Source organism: Topomyia yanbarensis, chromosome 3 (genome assembly GCF_030247195.1).
Source record: "Topomyia yanbarensis strain Yona2022 chromosome 3, ASM3024719v1, whole genome shotgun sequence".
In the NCBI taxonomy this organism is placed as follows: domain Eukaryota; kingdom Metazoa; phylum Arthropoda; class Insecta; order Diptera; family Culicidae; genus Topomyia; species Topomyia yanbarensis.
Genome location: NC_080672.1, coordinates 348,068,194 through 348,094,700, shown reverse-complemented (window position 1 = coordinate 348,094,700; position 26,507 = coordinate 348,068,194). Strand labels below are relative to the sequence as shown.

General features: G+C 40.5%; 2 protein-coding genes across 2 annotated transcripts; one reads left to right on the top strand and one right to left on the bottom strand.

The window, feature by feature from the left end:
* Positions 1 to 7,083: 7,083 nt before the first annotated feature.
* Positions 7,084 to 8,097, top strand: LOC131690716 (uncharacterized). The gene is made up of 2 exons (XM_058976664.1): positions 7,084 to 7,771; positions 7,844 to 8,097. The coding sequence occupies exons 1-2, from the start codon at positions 7,118 to 7,120 to the stop codon at positions 8,036 to 8,038; spliced, it is 849 nt and encodes a 282-aa protein (XP_058832647.1). The 5' UTR covers positions 7,084 to 7,117; the 3' UTR covers positions 8,039 to 8,097.
* A 16,484-nt stretch (positions 8,098 to 24,581) lies between these two features.
* LOC131690263 (uncharacterized) lies at positions 24,582 to 25,675 on the bottom strand. Its single transcript, XM_058975894.1, has 2 exons — positions 24,937 to 25,675; positions 24,582 to 24,870 (listed from the first exon to the last, which is right to left on the bottom strand). The coding sequence occupies exons 1-2, from the start codon at positions 25,636 to 25,638 to the stop codon at positions 24,679 to 24,681; spliced, it is 894 nt and encodes a 297-aa protein (XP_058831877.1). The 5' UTR covers positions 25,639 to 25,675; the 3' UTR covers positions 24,582 to 24,678.
* Between the last annotated feature and the right edge of the window lie 832 nt (positions 25,676 to 26,507).

The following is a 26,507-nucleotide window of genomic DNA, read 5'->3' as shown; positions in this document are numbered from 1 at the left end:
AATCTACCTTTTTGATACATTTACGGCTTTTTCCCGTCTGCGCGGGTGCTGACCCCGTGCGTTGGCGGTGTCGATGGCTCCCTCCCCGGATGGCCAAATGGAGATCGAGTCGACTCCCAAGGCTCTCCCCCGACCCAAACAATATCCAGAGCTCTCGACCGGTCCCTTTGTGGTCTTCTTTCGGCCCAAAACAAAATCGCTGAATCTATTACAGATTTCAAAAGACCTGACGGAACGGTTCTCGGCTGTGACCGAAATATAAAAGGTCCACTCAGACAGGCTGAGGGTCGTGCTGACTAACTCAAAGCAGGCAAACGATATTGCTTGCTGCGAGCACTTTACGAAGGACTATCACGTGTATATTCCAGCTGTAAAAGTACAGTCTGAAGGCGTTGTCACCGATTAGAGTTTGACATGCGAGGATCTGCTGCAGTACGGGGTTGGCCGTTTTAGAGACCGCATACTTCAGCCAGTGAAAATACTTGAGTGCAAGCGTTTGCACTCAGTAGTAGTTGCGGGGGATGGTTCAAAAACGTACTCCCAATCAAACTCTTATCGGTTGACCTTCGTTGGTACCGCTTTGCCAAATTACGTCTTCTTGCACAAGGTTCGTCTGCCTGTGCGTCTGTTTGTGCCGCGGGACATGAATTGCACAAAGTGTAAACAATTGGGTCACACAGCCACCCATTGTAGCAATAATGCCCGCTGTGGAAAATTCGAGGAGAATCATCTAGATGATTCGTGCGGTAAGAATGCTGAGAAGTGTCCTTACTGTGCAGAGAATCTGCATGATATCTCGGCATGTTCCGCGTACAAACTACGCGGGGATAAACTAAAACGTTCCCTTGCGGGACGATCCGAACGTTCTTTCGCAGAAATGCTAAAGAAAGCTACGCCACCAATCTCAACAAACATCTATGCTCACTTGCCTCCTAACGAGGGCGAGGCTGATGACCCACAAGAGGGAACATCTACTAGGGTGCCTAGAAGTTATTGGAAGTGGAGGAACATTTCCTCTCCTAAAGTTCCTTGTAAAGGCCAGAAGGTATCCCTTGACGGGGCTCCGAAAGTCACATCTATTGGAAGTGTTGCAACCAAACCGAAGCAAGTAGCTCCTGGTCTCGGGGGATTAAACTCAGAGAAGAAGTTCCCAGAACTTCCCGGAACATCAAAAATCCCATGTGTTCCTCTGTTTCAGTTCGAGAATAATCGCGGCACTGGAATTATCAAACTCTCGGACATTGTGGACTGGATAATAAACACTTTCAATATAACTGATCCTATTAAAAGTCTTATGTTAGCTTCTCTTCCTACAGTAAGAACATTTTCGAAGCAGTTGACTGCTAAATGGCCCCTCCTTTCAGCGATTGTATCCCTCGATGGCTAACTCACCGAACGAGGTCACGGATTTGATCACTGTTTTACAGTGGAATTGCAGAGTATCATCCCGAAAATCGATTCCTTCAAAATTTTAATAAATAATTTGAGTTGCGATGCATTTGCATTATGTGAAACTTAATTAACTTCAGATATAGATCTCAACTTCCACGATTTTAATATTATTCGCCTGGATCGAGACACCTCCTATGGAGGAGTGCTTTTGGGGATCAAAAAGCGCTATTCCTTCTACAGAATTAACCTTCCCTCGATAACAGGTATTCAAGTTGTCGCTTGTCAAGTAACAACCAAAGGCAAAGATCTTTGCATAGCTTCTATATATATTCCCCCCAACACCGCGATTGGGCATCGCCGGCTACATGACATCATATAATCCTTGCCTGCACCGCGACTAGTTTTAGGCGACTTTAACTCTCACGGTACGGAATGGGGTTGCCTTTATGATGATAACCGTTCCTGTTTAATTCACAAGGCCATTGGAAACAATCAATATTTCGTATGACCTCACACGAAATATCTATTGGAAGAGCTATGCTGCTGCGATATCCGACAACATCGAATCTACTCAAGAACTTCCTCCGGAGGAAGAGTACAGCTTTTTGGCTGGCTTGATTCTCGACAGCGCGAATCAATCTCAGACTAAGCCAGTACCCGGTGCGAACATTCAAAAACGTTCTCCCAATCCCTGGTGGGATAAAGAGTGCTCAGACGTGTACGCAGAGAAGGCCGCCGCGTTTAAGATTGCACAGAGAATGCGCAAAATTCGCAAACGAAAAAGCAGTTTTTTCCACACCGTATGTCAGATCTTCATAAAAATCAATCAGCAGTACTGTAACAACATTCTACACACGCTGATTGATTTTTATGAAGATCTGACATACGGTGTGGAAAAAACTGCTTTTTTTCGTTTGCGAATTTTGCGCATTCTCTGTGCAACCTTAAGACCTTCCGGAACGACGGGTTACCCGCTAGTTTTCGACAGTACGCGACGTTAGACAAGCGAATGAAGAGTTTGATGAAAGTCAAGAAACGCGGTTATTGGCGCCGGTTCGTCGACGGATTAACGAGAGAAACATCGATGAGCACTCTTTGGGGAACAGCCCGACGTATGAGAAACCGAAACAGTACTAATGAGAGCGTGGAATATTCAAACCGTTGGATATTCGATTTCGCCAAGAAGGTTTGTCCGGATTCCGCTCCGGCACAGAAGATCTACCGCGCCGCGTACCGTCACGATAACGCGAACGAAACACCTTTTTCGATGGTGGAGTTCTCACTTGCTCTCTTGTCGTGTAACAATAAAGCTCCAGGGCCAGACAGAATCAAATTCAACTTGTTGAAGAATCTGCCAGACTCTGCCAAGAGACGCTTGTTGAACTTATTTAATAAGTTTCTTGAGGCTGACATTGTCCCACACGATTGGAGGCAAGTGAAGGTCATCCAAAAACCAGGAAAACCAGCCTCCGACCACAATTCGTATCGACCGATCGCAATGCTATCTTGTATCCGGAAGTTGTTCGAGAAAATGATCCTATCCCGCCTCGACAATTGGGTCGAAGCAAATGGCTTACTGTCAGATACACAGTTTGGCTTTCGCAAAGGCAAAGGGACAAACGATTGTCTTGCGTTGCTCTCAACCGAAATTCAAATGGCCTATGCTAGTAAAGAGCAGATGGCATCAGTGTTCCTAGATATAAAGGGGGCTTTTGATTCAGTTTCTATCAACATTCTTTCAGAGAAGCTGCACTAGTATGGTCTTTCAGCGACTTCAAACAACTTATTACTAAACTTGTTGTTAGAAAAGCACATGCTTTTTTCGCATGGTGACTTATCGACATCACGATTTAGCTACATGGGCCTTCCCCAGGGCTCATGTCTAAGCCCCCTGTTATACAATTTCTACGTCAACGACATTGATGAATGTCTTGACAATTCCTGCACGTTAAGGCAACTAGCATACGATGGCGTGGTATCTCTAACGCGACCCAAAGCTGTCGATCTACAAAGACCATTACAGAATACCTTGGACAATTTGTCTGTTTGGGCTATTCAGCTAGGTATCGAATTCTCTACGGAGAAAACTGAGCTAGTTGTATTTTCTAGGAAGCGTGAACCAGCACAACTACAGCTTCTATTAATGGGTCAAACTATAGCTCAGGTCTTCACAGTAAAATATCTAGGGGTCTGGTTCGACTCGAAAGGTACTTGGGGATGCCATATTCGGTATCTGAAACAGAAATGCCAACAAAGGATCAACTTTCTTCGTACAATAACCGGAACATGGTGGGGTGCCCACCCAGGAGACCTAATTAGGTTGTATCAAACAACGATACTGTCGGTACTGGAATACGGATGCTTCTGCTCTCGATCCGCCGCGAACATACATTTCATCAAACTCGAAAGAATTCAGTATCGTTGTTTGCGTATCGCCTTAGGGTGCATGCAATCGACCCATACGATAAGTCTCGAAGTCCTGTCAAATACTTCTGAATCTACTGTTTTCTTCGACACATCCATGAAAGATGAGATTAATGGAACTCCGGACCACATACGCCCACAAGTGGTTCCAAATATTTTTTTATAATAAATTCCGAGAAGTCGACTGTTCTAAGATGTTTTATACTGACGGATCAAACCTCGAAGGGTCTACTGGCTTCGGTATTTTTAATCAAATGTTCACCGCCTCCTACAAACTCAGTGACCCCGCTTCAGTTTACGCCACAGAACTAGCTGCTATTTAGTATACCCTTGGAGTCATTGACACATTACCCGCAGACCATTACTTCATCGTCTCGGATAGTCTGAGTTCTATTGACGCTATTCGCTTGATGAAACATGGAAAGCATTCCTCGTATTTTTTGGGGAAAAACGGGAGCTACTGAGTGCTTTATCTGACAAATCTTTCTAGATTACCTTGGTGTGGGTCCCTTCTCATTGCTCCATTCCGGGCAATGAGAAGGCGGACCCCTTAGCTAAGGTGGGTGCCATTGAAGGTGACGTTTTTGAAAGACCAATTTGCTTCCACGAATTTTTCACTATTACTCATCAGAGAACCCTCGAAAGTTGGCAAACCTCGTGGAGCAATGGGGTGCTAGGAAGGTGGCTACATTCGATAATCCCTAAGGTATCGACGAAACCTTGGTTCAAGGGGATGGATGTGGGTCGTGACTTCATTCGTGTGATGTCCCGACTCATGGCGAACCATTACACGCTGAATGCACATCTCCGACGTATTGGGCTCGTGGAGAGTGGTATCTGCGCTTGTGGCGACGGTTATCACGATATAGAGCACATAGTCTGGGCGTGCACCGAGTACAGTTCCGCCAGGTCTCGGCTTATGGACACCCTCCGGGCCCGAGGAAGACCACCCAACGTCCCGGTTCGAGATGTATGTCCCTTATATACACCTTCATAAAAACCATCAATATCAACTTTAACTGCCCCTTTTTCCTTATCATTCTCAGAAGCGCTCTCTTGCACCTTACCATACACCCACGATGGTTTGATGCGACTCCAAGGCGACAGAAAACATCCCTGTCGAATGAGCCAATAAACACGGGACCTAAAGCACGAACATCACACGCACAACCCGAAATGTAGCCGATCAACATCTGAGCCGCACTACGAAATCGTCTGGAGAAACCCCTGCCATCTTGAGAACGACCACCCGGCGTCCCGGTACATGATTCTTCCTGATGAAAGCCACCCTGATTCTGTAATTCATCCGTTGATCTCCCGAAGCCTGAAACTGAAATAATGTTCTCCCCCTGCCATCTTTGTCCACCCTACTACCCCTGACTCTTATACACCGAAGTAAAATCCCTAGTTTTAAGTGATTTAAAATGTAAAACAAAACAAAATTGGCACCTTTAAGCTAACGCAAACCTGCCTTATCAAATAAACGAATTGAAAAAAAAGTGCGCGCGGTTTTCTTTAGAGCGTAGTAAATTGTTAATTGATGTTTGTACTGATAATGTTTTTTGTTATAGGTTAAATTTGTAAAAATTGTATGAACGGATAAGTTAAAAGTGTGTAAAGTAAAGGTGTTAATAGTACGGTTAGTAGAATGAAACTTAAAATCTGTTATATTAGGTCTAGTCATAAAAATTAATTATTCATTTCTAAACAGTGTTACGAACAAGAAAGTTATTCACGGAAAAGCTCGAACAAGACAGATTAAAATGAGTCAAAAAGGTAAAAGGATTTAACAATGAGTCTAAAGTTGGTGTAGGTCAGGGTCTAAACCACGTGTATTGTATACAAATTTCTACTGAGCAGGTCCCCAGTTCGCTACGGCCAGCAAGCCCTGTAGCCCTACCGACGCTACACGAGGTTCTTCACCATTTTGGAACCGGTACAGCCACGAAACCCAAGCCGGCTGTGATTCGACCGTCACAAAGCACCGGACACCGGACAAGCTTCATCTACAGTAGCAGCCATCTTCATCAAAAGTAGCTGCCATCTTCGTCGGGAATACTATCGACAGACCTGCACCAACAAAGAGTACAAAGCGCAAGTAGACCTGAATAAGTGACGTCACCTAGGTTAAGATAATTATGAGGATGGGAGAAAATAAATTATAAGTATGTGTTCAAATAATGTAGTACTGTAGCTTTGCCCAAGGTAGACATTGTCCGTACAGTCATTCCACGACTTTGTTTCGACTTCCGGACTTAAAACGAGTCGTCAGCCCTTGTTTTCGTGTGTTTCAGACGAAGGAAATTTCAAGGCCCCGCTTTTGAGCATTTTAAATAATTTCTCCACCTTGCAGTTGTTCACCTTGGTTCTAACAGTTTTCGATGGTCCACTTTCGAACAGTTCCTGAAGGGAATGAGTATCGGGGTGAGTAAAGGTGAAGCCCTGGATGTGTATTTGTAGTAGTGAGCACAATCCTCCTCCAACCACCCACTGAGTGAGCCGAGGGGCAACAACGACAAGCAGTCATATACATACCTATATGACTATTAATTTACTATATTAATTGAAACTTTTTGGTCGTTGTAGAACTATAACATAGTTTATATGCCCTGTTCAATTACAACTCAAAAAATTTTATATCAAAATACCAAAAGTGTTTAAATGATTTAATAAATCGAAATGCGATTTTAGTACTTATGAAAAAATGGAATAGTATAATTGGTCGATGTTTGGTTTTGTCCTTATTATTAAAAAACAAACTGCTAATTAGAGTTCCTGTACCACTGGGTTGCTACAATTTATCAATGTAACAAATACTTTTTTTGGGTTCAAGTAACCCTCGTTGACAGTTACCGAAAAAATCATTCAATTAGAAGTAGGGGATCTTTCCCTTAAATTCTATGTATTGATTAAGATTAATCCATAAATAGCATACGCACCAGTGGGAGGTAAGTCTTTTTTCTCGCAAACAATTCTTGACGAATTTTGCATTAATTCAATTACTTTTTTCAACTTTCGTTTCATCATTGCGACCCAGTAATCAGAGAGATTCTTTGCAAAAGATTCATAGATATTCCTTTAAAGTTTGTCTGAAGATCGCACTTCATGTTCTGAGAATCATTGGTTGATGACATTCACTTCCACTGTGATCATCATACAGAAAGGCGATTGAATGCCAAATGCTAAATAACAATCAATCCCATTCATTCCGATTCAACGCTCTATATAAAAGAACCGGTGAACCGTCGTATCATTACTAGTCGCATTTCGGTGGTTGGTGAATATATTGATTGTACCTACCATGAACCGCTGGTTGGCATTAGCCTGCATCCTGGGCTCGCTCAGTGGGGCGTACTCGTTCTATTCACCTATTACGGTGGGATCCAATGGTCTGATAACGATTGCCAACAGTCTAAAATCCATATCCACCGTGGTGGCCAACTATTATACTGCCTTAAACACAGCTCGCACAAAGATATTTGTTGGATTGAACGATCTGTTGGGTTACGCAAATATTACGTACGGCGCACTCAACAAAACTTATGGTGACAGTCAGCCCAATATGTTGAGCATGGTTCAAAGTGTGGGGTATTTGAACACGACGGTGTCATATGGTGACCAGTCAGTCACTTCATACATCTCCCAAGATTTGAACCAGCTGAGCAATTCACTGAAGCAGGGAATTGATAATATTATGCAGACATATTCAAATCTACAATCGGCATCCTCGTACGCGCCATATGCCGAGAACTGCACAATCCGCAATGCTACCCAAATGGCGAATTTTGCTACTTCTCTAACGAAGTTGGGCACATGCTTGCAAGTTGAATCCGATCAGGCTACGGCTCTCGTTCCAGTAGTTTTGGGCACGATTGCCGTACTGAAAAGTGATTTGATAGCACTCAACAACCAGCTGAAGATTTGCAACCCAGCCTCTACTAAATGTATCAATCAGGTAACTGATATTTTTGCGTTTATATGACACATTTGATCAACCTTTGCTTTTTTCCTTTGTTTTCCCTTTCAGTACTTTAGTGATATTTGGATGGAATGGAATACCTTCCAGCAGAATTTGTACCTTGTCCAAACGATAATTTATTCACCACAGCAATTTGCTTACCAGCGCAACAGTGTATGTGGTCAGCTGACTATTGCCGATATTCAGGACGATTTATATGATCTGCAAAATACTTTCGGGGCGTGCTCTTACCCACAGTCGTAAGTTGTGAAAGTGTAAATAAGTTAGTGAAACTTCAATAAAACAAAAACTTTTCTTGGTAATGCATACGTGTTTCTTGTGATACCTTTTCTAAAGCCACGGTAAACCGATTCATCGCAGTTCCCACTAAAAAGTAGTTGAGTTATTGATTTCGTCTAGTTATATTTGGGTGAACCGAGTTCTTGTTGAAAAGAATATTCCAGCGCTGTTGTTTTGATCCTTTCCGCCTCAGCTTGGGCACAAGACTTGAAACGCTGGATTAATGGTTGATATCGCATAAGACTTATCAGGGATCAGAATATATTGGCTTAAATGACACGTTCACCTTATGTAGTTGGGGCTTTGTGTCTTGCTATTCTCATCATTTCCTGAGCGGAAGGAAAGTAGAAGGATGAGGGAGGAAGTAGAATTGGAAGGGGGGGGGGGAATAATAGCACAAAAACAAGCAGTTCAAATCGCCAGCGAGTAAGCCTAAAGCTATTTACCACATTGGATAAGAAACTTTGGCATGTTTCTGAGTTTCAGTCGTTCAAACACGGTGTCGTTTAGGTAAGGATGTCATGCATTACAGACGATATGAGGTTCCGTAGTCGGATTCACAAAGATCGCATGAATTGACTCAGCGCGCTGAATAGTTACCATGTGACAATTGAGCTTGCAGTGGCCGGTCAAAGCCATAGTGAGCATGCCGCACTGGAGTTTCGAAAAATATAGGAGATTTTTCGAAATCACTGGGCACTGTTGTTCTAGAAACGCCTTTGTTTGGCGACACGTTTGTAGATTTCTCTAACAACAGCGATGCTCGGGCGAAGTCCAGGACCGTATCTTTTCTCTTATCCTACTTGTCTAAATTGGCATGACCAACGAAATCAATCGATGCAATTTCCCTGGCCAACTCGTCAGTCTTTTCTTTTTCAGTAATATAGGAACGTCCGGGCACTCAGACAAGGTAGATAGTCTTGACAATGCTTAGTTTTTCGATTTGGGTTCAGCATGGGATCACTAGCTTGGACTTGGACCGTGATTTTCTGAGTTAAGGGCCATGTTTGCAGCCTGACTATCGGAGTAGAAGTTTTTAACTTTGCCGGACAAGCTCTGTTGGAGGACCGATTGCACTACACACACAATCGCGAAGATTACTGCTTGAAATACAGTACAATATCTACCTAGCGAGTGAGACTGTTCCAATCTCATTTTACGACAGTAGACACCAGTATCAGCACGTCCTTCCATCAGAGAACCGTCAGTGTAACAGGCCACTTGCGTTTGTTGTTGTCGCTCCATATAGCCAGACAACCACTCCTCTTCACATGGAATGTCTAGCTACAAAAAATACATGTGAGTGCAATATCGCTGGGAGCAAGAGTTTATTCGCCTCATGTAGCCATTTGTGATCACAGTCGTGTATGTCTGGTAGCAAGATCAACATGGTTACTGTTCCATAAACCAGTAACCTGCATGCACATGATAGTGCTTCTTGTTTGAGGTGTATGCGTAATGGTTTGATATAAAGAAGGGCTTCAAGTGCAGCAGTCGGAGTTGTAGTGAAAGCACCAGTCAACGCCATTCTTTGCAGATGGTTGATATTTGACTGGACCGTCATCAACTCACCACTCTGCCTCAGCACAACGCATCCATATAACAGTATTGGACGTACAATTGTCGTGTAAATCCAATAGATGTATTTAGGTTTGAGACCCCCGGTCTTTCTAAAAGTTCGTCTGCACTGCCCGAAGGCCATGCACGCTTTCTTGACTCTGAACTCAATGGGAGCAGACCAGTTCAGTTTGAATCCAATATAACTCCATCGCATATGAATTGATCTGTACACAAAGAACTGCAAGGGACTAACCCGGTTGTTATTCGCTTCTTCGTGAAAAGAACTGTGGAGCTTTTGTTTGGATTAACTGATAATTAAACTTGTCGACACTACTGCTCGACAGCTTTTAATGTTTGTTGCATTAAGTCAAAGATTGTTCCGATGCAAAGTCCAGTAATTAGTATTTGGTAATCGTCAGCAAACCCGTAGGTTGTAAGTCCATGCTTAGTGAGTTTCCTCAACAAGCCGTCGCCAACCAGGTTCCATAGCAAAGGTAACAGAACGCCACCCTGAGGATAACCGCAAATACTCAATGTCCTTATCTCTGCCTGTCTTAGTGACAACTTGACAAGCAAAGAATGAGGTTAAAGGGCAAACACGAAATTATTGCGACACATTCAACAGGGCATAACTTTTTTACCATTGGGTAAAAATCAACCAAATTTTGCACACTTTCTCATTGATGTGTATTGTTTACATGCTGTCAAACTCGAAGTCGTGTTTTTCGATTCAACGAAAATGGAGGTGAACCAACGCGAGTCGAGAGAACAAATTCTTCATACTATGTTGCGTTTTGGCTTCGCTTCATCAGAAACTGACACTAACTTATTGTCGGAATAGATTAGCGCCGGCTTGACGCAAATCCCTTAACCCTAAAACACACTATGTGTTTCAATCAAGGGAGGGATTTGCGTCAAGCCGGCGCTAATCTATTCCGACAATAAGTTAGTGTCGGTTTCTGATGAGGCGAAGCCGAAACGCAACATAGTATGAAATAAGGATTTGTGCCCTCCTGTACAAAGACTGGTTTTTACCAACAAATTTTCACCCTAGTGAGAAATTTTGGTTTTTACCAAATTTTCCTCCTTAGGGTGAAATATGGCATAAACAAATTCTTTCCAAACACCTGGAATTTCCTGACCTGTCGCACCGGCAGTTGGGAAAAATGTTGAACATTCACCATTCAACCGTCTCTAGAGTGTTGAAGCGGTTGACGTTGGACCACGGCAAAGGAGTTGGAAGAAAACCGGTACCGGAGAACAAAAAGACGGAGGAAAAGGTGAAGCGGATGAATAAAGCAAATCCCAACGCCTCAAGCCGTGATTTGGCTAAAAAGATCGGCATGTCGCAGAGCTACGTCCAGAATGCAAAGAAGAGAGCTGGACTACATACATACAAGGTACAGAACTTCCCAAACCGCGATGAGCGGCAACAATCGACGGCTAAAACTCGGGCACGGAAGCTCTACGAGAAGATGCTGACGAAATATGGCTGCTGTGTGATGGACGACGAAACGTATATAAAAGCCGATTTTAAACAAATTCCGGGGTTGGAGTTTTTCACCGGCAAGAGCAAGTTCTATGTGGACGACAAATTTAAGAAGTTCGCCTCCATATATCTCATTTGGCAGGCCATCTGCTCTTGCGGAGTGAGGAGTGAGCCTTTCGTGACAAAGGGCACAGTAAATGGCGAGATCTACAAATCTGAGTGCCTCGAGAAGCGACTTTTGCCATTCTTGCAGCAGCTCGACGAAGCTCCGCTATTTTGGCCAGATTTGGCATCATGCCACTATTCTAAAAGTGTCCTGGGGTGGTATGAGGCCAATTCTGTCCATTTTGTTCCAAAGGACATGAATCCGCCAAACTGTCCGGAGCTGCGCCCGGTGGAGCAGTACTGGGAAATGATGAAGCGGGAACTCGGGAAGAGCAAGAAGACAGTCAAAGACGAGAAGGACATGTTAAGAAAATGGAAAAAAACTGAGAAACTGGTACCGGATGACACTGTAAAGACTTTAATGGAGGGTATCAAGCGAAAATGCGTTCAATTTTACACTCAAGGCTCCATCGATTAACTTTTCTTTTGATTTTTGAAGTAAATATATGTATAAAACTACCCTAAAATTTTGGTTTGATTTTAAACATTATAAGAAAATTGGCATGACATTTTCGGTGTCGCAATAATTTCGTGTTCGACCTTTATTAACACTCGGAATACCAAGGGGGTAAAAATTTACGCGGACTACCAAGGGGGTCTAAAAAAATGGGAACGGTTACTTTGACCGGTCATATCTCAGCCGTTACATAATCGATTTTAAATCTGTCTTCACAAATAGAAAGGTATGTCTTTTGCAAACACGTCGAATTAAAAAAAATTAAGGAATAGAGTTGTCTACCATAAGTTAGAGTAAAAAGAGTATAACACAGTCAGTGAGAAAAAAAAATGGGAACGCTTCTTTGACTTGCCATATCTTAGCTATTTGCTCACCAATTTTAATTCTTTCTTCACCATTGGATAGGTAAATCTTTTATAAAAACAGTGAACAAAGAATGATGGAAGACAAATTTGTATATCTAAAGTAATCGTAAAAACAGTAATTGAGAGTCAGTATAGACGAAATGAGTTTTTCTGTTCAAACAATCGTATCACGACCGTTTGTCAACCAATTTCAATTTTCCTTACACCAATGCAATCCTTAGAGCTTCTAGACTTGTAATAAATGCAATAAATAGTAGATTTTCAAAAAATACTATACTTTTTCGAGTTTTTAGGAGATAGGATTTTTACAATGTACGTGGCATACGGTTGATTGAAATTCTTTGCGATTTGTTAGTTTTACGGTTTGAAAATTACCTGTTTACTCAATAGTCCTACATATTAAACATTTATATTATTATGTCAAAATGTTTGCACAAACGTGGAGATACACAATATTGTATGTAAGTTACTAAATAATAGAGTGTGTTAGGACGATTCAGTAAATACGAAAAAGTTCAGAATTTTAAAATATTCGTCATATAACTCTAAATTTGAAGCGATGACCTATACATTTTAATACACCAATCGATTGTAATTGATGGCGGCTACAATTTCTGAAAAAACAGATTTTTATATTTTCTCAGAAAAATAGCCAAAAGTACGTAGAAGTACAGAAATTTCATTTAGTTGACAAATAACTTCAAGTATTCAAAGCTATCACCTATGCAATTTATACACCAATCGATTGTAATTGATTTTGGCTACAATTTCTGGAAGAACAAATTTTTTAAAGAACACATATTTATATTTTCTCAATAAATAGACAAAATAGGTAGAAGTACGGAAATTTGATGTAGTTGGCAAATAAGGTCAAATTCAAAGTGATGGCCTACACTTTTATATATACCAATCGATTGTAATTGATTTCAGCTACAATTGTTGCAAGATAAACTTTTCATATTTTCCCAAAAAAAACGACAAAAATACGTAGAAGTACAGGAATTTCGTCTGATTGGCACATAACTGCAAATTCAAAGGGATGACCTACACTTTCTTATACACCAACCTATTGTAATTGATAGCGGCTACAACTTCTGAAAAACACATTTTTATATTTTCTCAAAAAATAGCCAAAAGTACGTAGAAGTACGGAAATTTCATTTAGTTGACAAATAACGTCAAATTCAAAGTGATGAACTAAACCTTTTTATATACCAATCGATTATAATTGATTTTGGTTACAATTTCTGGAAGAACGATTTTTATATTTTCCCAAAAAATAGACAAAAGTACGTACAACTACAGTAATTTCATTTAGTTGACAAATAACTTCAAGTATTTAAAGCTATCACCTATGCAATTTATACACCAATCGGTTGTAATTGATTTTGGCTACAATTTCTGAAAGAACAAATTTTTATATTTTCTCAAAAAATTCTAAGGGATGATTTATACTGTTTTATACACCAATCGATTGTAAGTGATGGCGGCTACAATTTGTGATAAAACAATTTTTATATTTTATCCAAAAATTGACAAAATACAAAGAAGTACAGCAATTTCAAATAGTTGGCATATAACTTTGAATTCATGTAACATAATTTGGGAAATGCTGTCTTAATCACTATTCTCATCAGACCTTACTCCCTCCGATTTTTGATCACTTTAGTCATTTCTAAGAGGAAAAAATTCATCGGAATAATACCCTCCATATGGTCGCCGATGGGTCTTCGGTCTTCAAGAATGAGAAGTATCATATCAACTGGATTGAAAAATTATGCGTTTCATCCAAGACGAAGGTGGGAGCATTTGTCACTTTTAAATGTATTAGTTTTTTTAGTTGTTAAATTAAACATGGTGTCCGGGACCCTGGAAGTAAACATAAACATCCGGACGAGTATGTGTAAAAAATTTCTGACATCAGGATCGGTAACAAAGCCAATTATGTCATTTGTTTATGTTTTTCTTCTTCATGTTCTCCGATAAAGCAGTTTTATCGAAGGAAAATGATAACCGTACTCATACATAGAAAAATGTGGCCACCTGGCAGTCTTGCATTTCATAGATGTTAAATTATTCGGTTGTATTTGTGGCATCGCCATTTTTCAGTAGTGTGATTCTGGGTTAAATTTTCAATAGAACATCATGGCGGGATTTTTTTTGTTTATAGAGGTTTTAACTTTAGAATCATTCGCCTCTGTTATCGGGTTAGAAGATTCTATTTTAAAAAGATCTCAAAGCCTATGTACGGGGTGCGGAATCGTTCCCAGTTGAGCTACGTACAAGGCATTCGATCCCCATGATGAGATTCTCTTTGCCTACTGTTCGACAATCGTCTTAGGGCGCCAGCGGGTGCTCGTTCAGTGAGCCATTTGCGTGACTTCCCGAGGGTTAACTATCAACAGCTGAGATAACAGTATGTCCAGATTTTCCCCTCAAATACACTAAATGAAATTTCTGTACTTCTACGTATTTTTGGCTATTTTTGAGAAAATATAATAATTTGTTCTTTTAGAAATTGTAGCCAAAATCCATTACAATCGATTGGTGTATAAATTGCATAGGTGATAGCTTTGAATACTTGAAGTTATTTGTCAACTAAATGAAATTACTGTAGTTCTACGTACTTTTGTCTATTTTTGAGAATATATAAAAATTGTTCTTCCAGAAATTGTAACCAAAAGCAATTATAATCGATTGGTATATAAAAAGGTATAGGCCATTGCTTTGAATTCGACGTTATTTGCCAACTAAATGAAATTTCTGTACTTCTACGTACTCTTGGCTATTTTTTGAGAAAATATAAAAATGTGTTTTTTCAGAAATTGTAGCCGCCATCAATTACAATCGATTGGTATATTAAAATGTATAGGTTATCGCTTCAAATTTAAAGTTATATGACGAATATTTTAAAATTCTGAACTTCTTCGTATTTACTGAATCGTCCTAACACACTCTATTATTTAGTAACTTACATACACGTTTGTGCAAACATTTTGACATAATAATATCCATGTATAATATGTAGGGCTATTGAGTAAACAGGTAATTTTCAAACCGTAAAACTAACAAGTCGCAAAGAATTTCAATCAACCGTATGCCACGTACATTGTAAAAATCCTATCTCCTAAAAACTCGAAAAAGTATAGTATTTTTCGAAAATCTACTATTTATTGCATATATTACAAGTCTAGAAGCTCTAAGGATTGCATTGGTGTAAGGAAAATTGAAATTGGTTGACAAACGGTCGAGATACGATTGTTTGAACAGAAAAACTCATTTCGTCTGTACTGACTCTCAATTACTGTTTTTACAATTTCTTCGGTTATACAAATTTGTCTTCCATCATTCTTTGTTCACTGATTTTATAAAAGATTTACCTATCCAATGGTGAAGAAAGAATTAAAATTGGTGAGCAAACAGCTAAGATATGGCAAGTCAAAAAAGCGTTCCCATTTTTTTTCTTACTGACTTTGTTATACTCTTTTTACTCTAACTTACGGTAGACAACTCTATGCTTTTATTTTTTAATTCGACGTATTTACAAAAGACATACCTTTCTATTGGTGAAGACAGATTTAAAATCGATTATGTAACGGCTGAGATATGTCCGGTCAAAGTAAGCGTTCCCATTTTTTTACCCCCTTGGTATTCCGAGTGTTAAGCATTGCGTTTATCCAACCGGAGATACCACGTGACCGCGCGTCGCTTCTAGAATAGATTTGCATTGCCAAAAGTATCCGCTATATCTTGGAATCAGAGCTGCAAATTTTCGCCAGGTTCTTTTGAACTTGAAGGAAGAACTAATCTCAAATCGTGCCCTACTATGTTCAATTCGCAGTTTTTCGTTTGCATCATTCATTCAAACAGCCGAGCTGCTCAATCATTTTCCATTCATTTTCGATTTCATTGACCCTGTGAGTATCTCTGTACAGGGTTTTTAAAGCAAAACTCTGAACATGCTTCTTACTGTTCATGTAAGCTTGCAAACGCAAAATATGTCCATTTTTAACCAAAACTGGCTTTTATAGAGCAGATGACAACTTTGGTTGGTGAATGAAAAAGCATCAATTTGAAATGAAGACGTACGGTTTGGTTATGAAAACCTCACCAACTTGAAAGTGGTTTTGAATTTGAATTATGGTTGGGTTTGATTGAGCTGAAAGTTGGTATTTGAAAATAAAAATTTGCACCACTGCTTGGAATACACTAAAGTTAGTTTGCTGATGCTCAGTGATCGTGGATTTTCCACACTGATATGCATGTTGCATTTTGTGCAGTGGATATTCAACAAAACTAACGTTTCTGCTGTGATGATCGATTATCCGTTCCAAAGCTTTTAGATGAAAAGAGCTGATAGACCTCTTGGCTTCGTCATAGATTGAGCGCCCCCTTTGTGAATAAATCTTACTAATTTTTCTCGCCATGCTTTCGCGATATACCTTGTAGTAAGACTGGAAAGCATGATCTACCGCGTCTACGTACCATCCCACAAAGTTGAGATCAACGGTATGGTCACTGATTCGAGGACCCTTTGTTCCAGTAAGCGAAGATTTTAAATGGCAATCACATTAGACGGAACAAAATTGTTTGCCCCCTCAAACTTTTATCTGGGAACCTTTTGCGAGATAGTTTTGCACGTAATAATGTATTCTTCTTCAAGGTTCATCTGCCTGTTCGAATGCTTGTATCGCATCATGCATTGCAGAGTTTCGCTAAATACAAGCCATTGCTGAAAAGTGTTACTATTGTGGTTAGAGTCCACATGATCTATCAGCAATCCTCGCGTACAAATAGCGCTCGACGAATCTGTAGCGTTCCCTTAAGACGTTCTAAGTAAAAGACCATGACAAAGAGACGCCATTTGCCATGACAAATCTCTTGGCTCAGGCTGTGTGTGCCTGCTTCCATAAACTATATGGAGATGAGATTCCTTGTAAAGGTTGTAATTTTTCTTTTGAGAGGTCGCCAAATATAACAGCTCGAGTATGCTTGGAAATTTTAGATGAAACAAGCAGCTTTCAGGAGTCCCAAAAATTGTATGTGATAATTCAACCAGAGATTCAACATAGTGCTTAGCCGGGCCCCGTGGTGGTGGAGGAACGCTATGCGGGAAGCTGAGCTACAAGCAACCGGGCGTGTCATGGGTGGTGGATAATGCTTAATCGCGATAGCAACTAGTTGTGATTCGCGACCCGAACCAGCAGCAGGGGCTGTTCCAGTGGTAAAAATCCACCAAACAGGGAACCCCAATTCCATAGTGTTATGCGACCCGTGCTATGGGTAAAATTGTTGAGGGGGTTTAAAATATTCTCAATGGCGAACGGAGCCTGGGAAGAGTTATGCTGCATTACGCAGTGAAACGTTCACTCTACGCACCTAAGTTTTTTTTTCACCGATGATCCGCTTAATTTTGCCGAATTTTTGTTGGCTGGGGGCTTACTGAGACTTTCGGCTGATGGTAGTTCGGTGAAGTTTTGTTGAATTACGAATATCAAATTTCGATGTGTACAGATGAACCTGCCCAGAGGCCGTGTGGTATCCGGCCAAGAATTGAGCCACTGGGGTCCTGCTCCCATGTCGTAGGAGGCGACTGAAAATAGGAGACTCTAAGTCAAGGTGTAGTTCCGTGATGATGATGATGGTCCCACCTCATACCCCCACAAAGGTGTGAGCTGAACGATTTATCTAAAAGATAATTCATATTTTGATCCATAACAAAACCAGTTAACAAAAAGAAACGGACTGGTTCAATTTGCTGACATAGCCTTTCCTTCAAAAGAACGTAACCAGATACATTTCGAATATTCCGCCAACAACCAGGGTCCATCAAGAAAATTTCCATTCCGGGAAGATACTTGATAGAATCGGGAATTGAACCCAATAGCTTCCATTTCCGATAATTCTCTGTAAGACTCCTCCCGCCTGACCGAGACATCCGTACTACCACCTGCTAAGGTGAGCAGTGACGAGCCTAGTGGCAGTGCAGAGTCCGGTCGAGTTATATCATCCACATCAGACCCCTTTATTGAAAGTTTCCTACCATTAACCCAAGGCAATTAAGGGATACTCCTATCCGAGAACATCCTTGATTGATCAGGAATTGAACCCGATATCTAGTTAGTTATACTCAACGAGCTAACTCCGTTATTACCACTATCACAGCAATAACCGAAATTAACTTTATTGTCGAGCAAAGTCAACACAACTCCATCATCAAATCAGACCCTGATCACAACAACTTCGATTCAACCCGATGAGCTTTTAGTGCTGGTCACCATGTTCGATTTCAAGTTAGTCTCTATCTGCTCAGCGCGCGCGTGGCTCAGACTTTTGTAGACATCTCATTATTTTTTAATAACTTTAATAAACAAGTAACAAAAATCCATCATCATCATAGCGAATAGGGTAGACGAGCCCTTATTCATCTCATTAGTCAGGATATCACACTATTTCGTTGATAACTTGACTTAGAGTTAGTGGATTGCGCTTAAATAGGTATCATCATCTTTGCTTCGTTCCTAAGAAGCAGTACAGTTTAAAAAATTTTCCTGGGAAATGTAAAATACTCGCGTTTGAGCGAAGCGAAAAGTCGAGCACAACGTACCCTTATTCATCCTACCATTTGAGCTAATGCGTTGAATAGAGATAGCAGATACTGCTCTAACTAATGTGTTCAAATGGGTGAGATGAATAGAGGTGCTAAGATGAATTAGGGAGCAGTTACCCTATAATAACTTAGTGTGACTAAATGCAAATAATAGAAGAGAAAAAAAAATACAATCTTCATGGTATTACATAGTTATTCAAATAACTCCAAAATATAAAAATTCAAAAAATCGTGCCGAGGACTTGATGACTGGAGGGTCTAAAATATGTCAATCGCGCACGGAGCATTTTGGGTTTTGCCCTTACTGTGTTATGCGAATCTCTGACACAGTGGACCATTATTTTCTTCGCAAATCGTGGGAATCAGATGATCGTGTCCCATTTAAATCTGATATGGCTCACTATATGCGTTAACATCCCAACAGTTCTCTAATCAACAATGGTTAGAATAGCACAAATCAATCTTCAACATAAACGTACAGCAACTATGAATTTATCTCGACTCATGCAGGAAGGTTAAGCTTCCATAGCATTGGTTCAAGCACCGTATTTCCACAAAGGAAACTTCTATTTTGGAAAGTTACTTAACACTGCCTTCATTGCTTACAACAAGACAGGCATGACTAACCCACGTGAAATGCCTCGTGCTTGCATTCTTGCAAATAAGGCTATTGACGCGTGTCTCATATCGGACCTCCCAACTCGAAGCTCGACTGTCGGAAACGTAGACAATATATATATATATATATATATATATATATATATATATATATATATATATATATATATATATATATATATATATATATATATATATATATATATATATATATATATATATATATATATATATATATATATATATATATATATATATATATATATATATATATATATATATATATATATATATATTGTTCAGCATACCTACCGCATAACGAGTCATCTTCTTCTGATGATTTCAAAAGTGTTGTATCATATTGTAGCAGAAATAAGCTTCCGCTCATTATCGGCAGTGATGCGAATTCTCATCACATCATTTGGGGCAGCTCAGACATCAATCTGAGAGGCTCTGAACTGATGGAGTACATAAGTAGTACAAATCTCCATATTCTGAATGTGGGAAACCGACCAACTTTTGCGAGGTCTGGGAGGGAGGAGGTGTTAGACATAACACTTTGCTCTGATAGAATTTTGCATGAGCTGGGAAATTGGCAGGTTCCAAATGAAACTGAACCGTCTCTATCCGATCATAAATATATATTTTTCGATCATTTTGATGTCACCTTCAATGTGGTGACATATCGCAATCCTAAATCTACAAGCTGGGATCTCTTTTTGGAAAACTTGGCGTCTAAATTTCATGGATATTTTCCAACAATTAGTCAACTAGACGACTTAGATGACGTCGTGGATACGACAAACTCATTCATATTAGCATCCTACGAAGAAGCTTGTCCACTTCGTACTGTTTTTTTTTATTTCGATTATAGAGGTTTTAACCTTAAGGTCATTCGCCTCTTCGGGTTAGAAAAATCTTTTATGAAAAATTTCTAACCCTATGTGTGGGGTCGGGACTCGAACCCAGGTGCGCTGCGTACAAGGCAATCGATTTACCAACTACGCTGCGCCCACGACTAGGGGAACCCCTTGGTGGATGGCTGAGCTTGAAAGAATGAAGAAAGTTATGAGAAGAGCTTGGAACCGGCGTCAGCGTGATGACTCCAGGGCTTTCAGGTTAGCTCGTAGTGCATATAAGAAATGTCTTAGATCTGCAGAGCGGGCTGGCTGGCAAAGCCTATGCACTAATGTTTGTAGTCTGAACGAGGCTAGCTGGTTAAATAAAATTCTCTCCAAATCGAATGATTTTCAGATGAACTCCTTAAAAACCAGAGATGGTGTTTATGTGACGGACGAAAAAGATGTTCTTAAATGTCTCTTCGACACACACATACTTTCCAGGTTGTATCGATCCGGAGTTGAACAATGTTCACAGATCTCATTCTGGTGATTCGGACTCGTGGGCGTTGGCACGCACATTGGTTTCCACTGAATCGGTCAAGTGGGCAGTTGACAGCTTTGTTCCATACAAATCACCCGGAAAAGATGGAGCTTCCCGTGCTACTGCAAAAGGGATTTGATATTCTTAAACATGTCTTGGAAAAGATTTTGCTTTCCAGTTTTGCTACCGGGTATATCCCAAAAGCATAGCGAGAAATAACAGTTAGATTTATTCCTAAAGGGGGACGCTCAAGCTATGAAGAAGCCAAGAGTTTTAGGCCTATCAGCTTAAGTTCTTTTCTTCTGAAAGCTTTAGAACGGATAATCGATCATCACATCAGGAACGTTAGTTTAGTTGAATATCCACTGCACAAAATGCAACATGCATATCAGTGTGGGAAATCTACGAAGCGACGCGCGATCATGGGATACCTGCATGTATCTCCGGTTGGATAAACGCAATGCTTAGTAATTGCATACTTTGCTCGTCACTGCGACAGGCTGAGATACGGAAGTTGAGTATTTGCGGTTGTCCTCAGGGCGGCGTTCTGTCACCTTTGTTATGGAACTTAGTAGCTGACGGCTTGTTGAAGAAATTCAATGAGCTTGGATTTCCAACCTACGGGTTTGCTGACGATTACCAAATACTAATTACGGGATTTTGCATCGGAACAATCTTTGACTTAATGCAACAGGCATTAAGAGCTGTCGAACAGTGGTGTCGACAAGTTAAACTATCAGTTAATCCAAGCTAAACTTCAATGGTTCTTTTCACGAAGAAGCGAACAACAACCGGGGTTCGTCCCTTGCAGTTCTTTGATTCTGAGCTACTGTGTGCAGATCAAGTCAAATAAGTTGGAGTCATATTGGATTCCAAACTGAATTGGTCCGCTCACATTGAGTTCAGAGTCAAGAAAGCGTGCATGGCCTTCGGGCAGTGCAGACGAACTTTTGAAAAGAGCTGGGGTCTCAAATCTAAATACATCTATTGGATTTACACGACAATTGTACGTCCAATACTGTCATACGGATGCCTTGTGTGGTGGCAGAGGGGAGAGGTGGTGACAGTCCAGTCAAAGCTAAACCATCTGCAAAGAATGGCGCTCATGGCGTTGACTGGTGCTTTCACCACGACTCCGACTGCTGCTCTTGAGGCACTTCTAAATATCAAACCATTACACATACACCTCAAACAAAAGGCACTATCATGTGCATACAGACTGCAGGTTACTGGGCTTTGGAACAGTAATCATGTTGATCTTGCTACCAGTCATACATGATTGTGGTCACAAATGGTTACATGGGGTGAAGATATTCTTGCTCCCAGCGATATTACACTCACTTGTAGTTTTCCTTACAGGACATTCCATGTTCATCCCTCTCGAGAGAAGAGGTTGTCTGGCTTTATGGAAAGACAACAACAAACGCAAGTGGTTCGTTATACTGACGGTTCTCTGATGGAGGGACGTACTGGTGCTGGTGTCTACTGTCGTGAAATGAGATTGGAACTATCTCACTCACTAGGTAGATACTGTACTGTATTCCAAGCAGAAATCTTTGCTATTATGTGCGGGGTACAATCGGCCATTCAACTGAGTTTGTCCGGCAGAGTTATAAACTTTTGCTCCGATAGTCAGGCTGCAATCAAGGCCCTTAGCTCAGACAAATCACGGTCCAAGCTAGTGATCGCGTGCCGAACCCAAATCGAAGAATTAAGCCTTGTCAACACTATCTACCTTGCCTGGGTGCCCGGACATTGCAGTATTACTGGAAATGAATGGGCTGACGAATTGGCCAGGGCAGGTGCAGCGATTGACTTCGTTGGTCCTGAGCCCGCGCTGCCAATTTCGATAAGTTGGATAAGGGAAAAAATACGGTCCTGGGCTTCGTCCGAGCACCGCAATTATTGGAGAAATCTACAAACGTGTCGCCAAACAAAGGCGTTTCTAGAACAACCATGCCATGGTTTCGAAAAATCTCTTACATTTTTCGAAGCTCCACTGCGGCATGCTGACCACGGCTTTAACCGGCCACTGCAAACTCAATTATCACATGGCAACTATTCAGCGCGCTGAGTCTTTTTCATGTGATCTTTGTGAATCCGACTACGGAACCTTATACCATCTTATATGCAACTGTCCAGCGGTAGCGCAATTGCGATTTCGAGTCCTTAGCCAGCCGTCCTTATGTAGACGAAACCATGTTTGGACGACTGAAACTTAGAGACATACTAAAGTTTCTTATCCAATGTGGTAAAGAGCTTTAGGCTCATTCGCAGGCAAGTTGAACTACTTGTGAGTTTAACTTACCTGTTGTGTATTTTTGTTTTGTGCTGTTATTTTTTCCCACCCTTCCAATTCTACTTCCCCACACCCCCTTGTCCTTTCCTTCCGCTCAGGAAATGATGAAAACACACGGCAAGGCACAAATCCCCGACTACATACGGGGAACGTGCCATTTGAGCCAATATGTTCTGATTCCTGATTCCTGATAGTACTCTTTACTGCAGCTTTAAGGAGGTAGCCTGCTTTACTGATCATACTGGTAAAAACTATTTTTACCCATTAAGGAGAAAATTGTTATAAACCATCCTTGCGCGTGAAGGGCGCACAATTTATAACTAAGTTAGGTATAATATTTGCGTTTCGACTATGTCTAATCAGAATCCGCCACTAACCTAGTTCTGTCACTAAGTTAGTGTCGGATTCTGATGAGACATAGTCGACACGCAAATTTCATAAGAATTTAGTTACAGATTTTGTGCTCTTCATGCGCAAAGATGTTCAACTTTAAATAACCGGTTATTCCACGCTAAGCATTTTGCGACCTTGAAACTATTAAATGAGTTATTTTTCCCTCGTCACATAACGGATTCCGGAGTGTTATATTTGAAGGAGTGCCTGCAGCTGTATCAACAGTACAATGGCTTTCAGGTTTAGTTGTTCGGTGTTAAGTCAGACCAGACTAAGTCGCAAAACATCAAAAAATGAGATAATGATAACTGGATAAAGATTTTTTTCAGCTAAATTCGACTTTGCCAGATTTGATATATGTAACCACAAACAAGAATTATGACAAAAAATAATTTCCAATTATAACGTAAAGGATGCTGCGATTCAAACTTTAAGCCCGTTTTTCTCTAAATCAATATTTTGTCACATAGTCCGGTCTGATTTAACACCGACCAATTGAGAACTTCTCAATCAGCGGCCATCTTGGAAAACGAGAAAAAGTTTTTTGTCACATCGTTGGAAAAATCTTTATGAAAATTGATCAATGTATTCGGGGCATTGGTAGAGTATTACTGATTCATTTTAATGAAGATTTTTCCAACTTTTACTTTTTTCATTTTCCAGATGGCCGCTTTTCTCAGCTTTTTCAGTTGAACCTTAAACACACCGTTCATATATCCGAATCCAGATTAAAAAGCGATTTTTCAATTCCTGTTTTTCCAGTACCAAATAGGCTCATGTTTTTTACGAGAATCGAATTTTTGTTGTCCAAGTACAACGAAATATTTAAAAATCGAATAAAATCCTTCTCACTTAAAAAAGGCATTTTTGCGTTATTTAGTTACAAATGATTCTGTTACGAGTTATGATAGATATCACACAAACCCCCTTTCTGCGAGGTGCATCTAGAGATTATCACTGTTACGTACCTAATTGATAATATTTTGCAATGAAAATTTAGCAACATTTTGTTCAAATGCAGCTTTCTTTTGGAAATCGACTGAATAAACTAACACTCTATGTTTTGGCGAAAAAAAAAATTTCTGCCCAGTTTTTATTTATTGCATTACCCCTTCCTCCTTAAACCATGTTTGGGAAGTCTTTCTTAAGAAATTCAAAACGCCGCCTGTTTCTACTTATAGTAATGTCTGCTAATTTATTCGATCTAAATTTGAATGAGGTCACTGTGTTCTACGTGGGCTCTACTACTACAAGTACAAGAGCTTCTACGATCCGGTTGTCAAGCATTTGCCAAATGCAGCTTTCACACGAGTGACAGCATCCTGGATGTCGTACTGGACGAGTTGGGCGCATCGATTCGCCCTGAAGTACACAACTTGGGTTTGCTGGGAGCGCATCATTTCGTAGCCGTAGTTGATGTATGAAACCGGGTTTGAATAGCCGATTTGGGATAGGTACTGTTGGAAGAAAATTTTCGAATTAATATTATGTTTTTCTTTGTCGTTGTAAATGTATGTAGTTACCGTATTGAGACACTGGATCGAAGGCACGAGCTGAGGATAGGATGCATTTAAAGCTGCTGCCGTTGGAACATTGCAGATCGAAATCAGATTGAAGAAGGTCTGGGCAGTTGTGACAGTATTGTTGATTTGAGTGCTTGCATTCACGCCGATTTGGGCAAGCCTGACATTTTCTACCGCAAGACAATCGTTGAAACGACTCATCAGGATCGGTGCAGCTGTCAGATTGGCACCGTACTTCCGCAAACAGGTAAGCGACACGTCGTTAGTACAGTTGGCCTGACTCGTTAGATTCGCGGCAGTATCGATCAGCAAATCACCGGTTTGTGCGGCCACTTGGTAAAAGGTCGACAGCAGATTTTGAACATTATAATCGGTCGATAGTAGATTTATCTGAGAGGTGTTCAACATGTTTTGTATGTTGCTTATGGAACTATTAATTGGAGTTAAATCGACTGTAGAATAATTCTTGAACCGATTCATCAGACTGGTAAGGTTGGCGATCATGGTATTGCCCCAGTACTTCCATGCAACTAACATTCCCTTATCCGCAGCCAAACATGTGTTGTTGAGCACATTGATTGTGTTGTTGATGGCCGTCAGCCCAATCGTAACGTTGCCGGCCACATTTAGCGATACTGTGCTTTGAGCCTGGGCTGCGACTCCGAGGCACAAGGTCCCAACAAGTGCTAGAAAGAATTTCATCTTACCGATACAGCACAATAACAGATGAGAACCGACTGATAGCTGAGGAGTATTAATCGGTTCCTTTTATATTTCATTTATAAGTAGGTTCGTGAATGATGCTCATTGTTTTAGACAGTTTTCGATGACGTTGGGTAGCGTCTGTAGCAATGGTTTAAAAACATATTCGTAGCGAGTTTAATGGTGTTCTATCTTTGAACTGTTATCGCAAGAAATAGAGTTTTACAAAAAAATCCAAAACTTTGATGCAATGATATGGAAGCGTTTTGCCTTGAAGTAAAGGGATATTTGCTTTTCTTCAGACAGTTCAGATGTATCTATCCACTCCGAGGGTATTTTCTTACTTTTCTCAATTTACAATGAAGATGACTGCCAGATACTCTATAAAATTTATGCCCGATACCTGACTCTTCAAATTTCTGTTTCTCAGCTTTGAATAGTTCTGGAGAAAATTTAGGATACAATGTAAGCAATACCGGTTTGCTTGTTTTGTTTACGGCTATGTTGATTTACATATTATGTTTTGAGCTGAGGGAAAAATCTAAATACAATTAAGTTGTTGAAGAAAGAGACGGTAAATCTTGCCTCGATGAAAAGTTATAGCTGTTTAAAAACGTTGTTGTCCACAAACAACATGGGCATAAATGGGTTAAGTAGTTCATGTGTCCTAGTATAATATTCATGACTGATCATTTATGCTCGCAAAATAGCTCCTAAAATCATTAAATATTATTCGTGGATTCGTGAACTGGTTCATGATTCCTAGTACATGCTTCACGATCGATCTTGAGTGCTTGTGATACTTAGAAGATGTCCGCAATCATTTTCTATTTCATGCACCTCAGCACATGATATTTCCTCGTGAACTA

Excerpts from the sequence above, each read along its gene's own strand:
- LOC131690716 (XM_058976664.1), top strand. The coding sequence starts at position 7,118 with ATGAACCGCTGGTTGGCATTAGCCTGCATCCTGGGCTCGCTCAGTGGG. Across the intron at positions 7,772-7,843 it reads CTACTAAATGTATCAATCAG|TACTTTAGTGATATTTGGAT; the intron begins GTAACTGATATT and ends TTTCCCTTTCAG.
- LOC131690263 (XM_058975894.1), bottom strand. The coding sequence starts at position 25,638 with ATGAAATTCTTTCTAGCACTTGTTGGGACCTTGTGCCTCGGAGTCGCA. Across the intron at positions 24,871-24,936 it reads CGATCCAGTGTCTCAATACG|TACCTATCCCAAATCGGCTA; the intron begins GTAACTACATAC and ends TTCTTCCAACAG.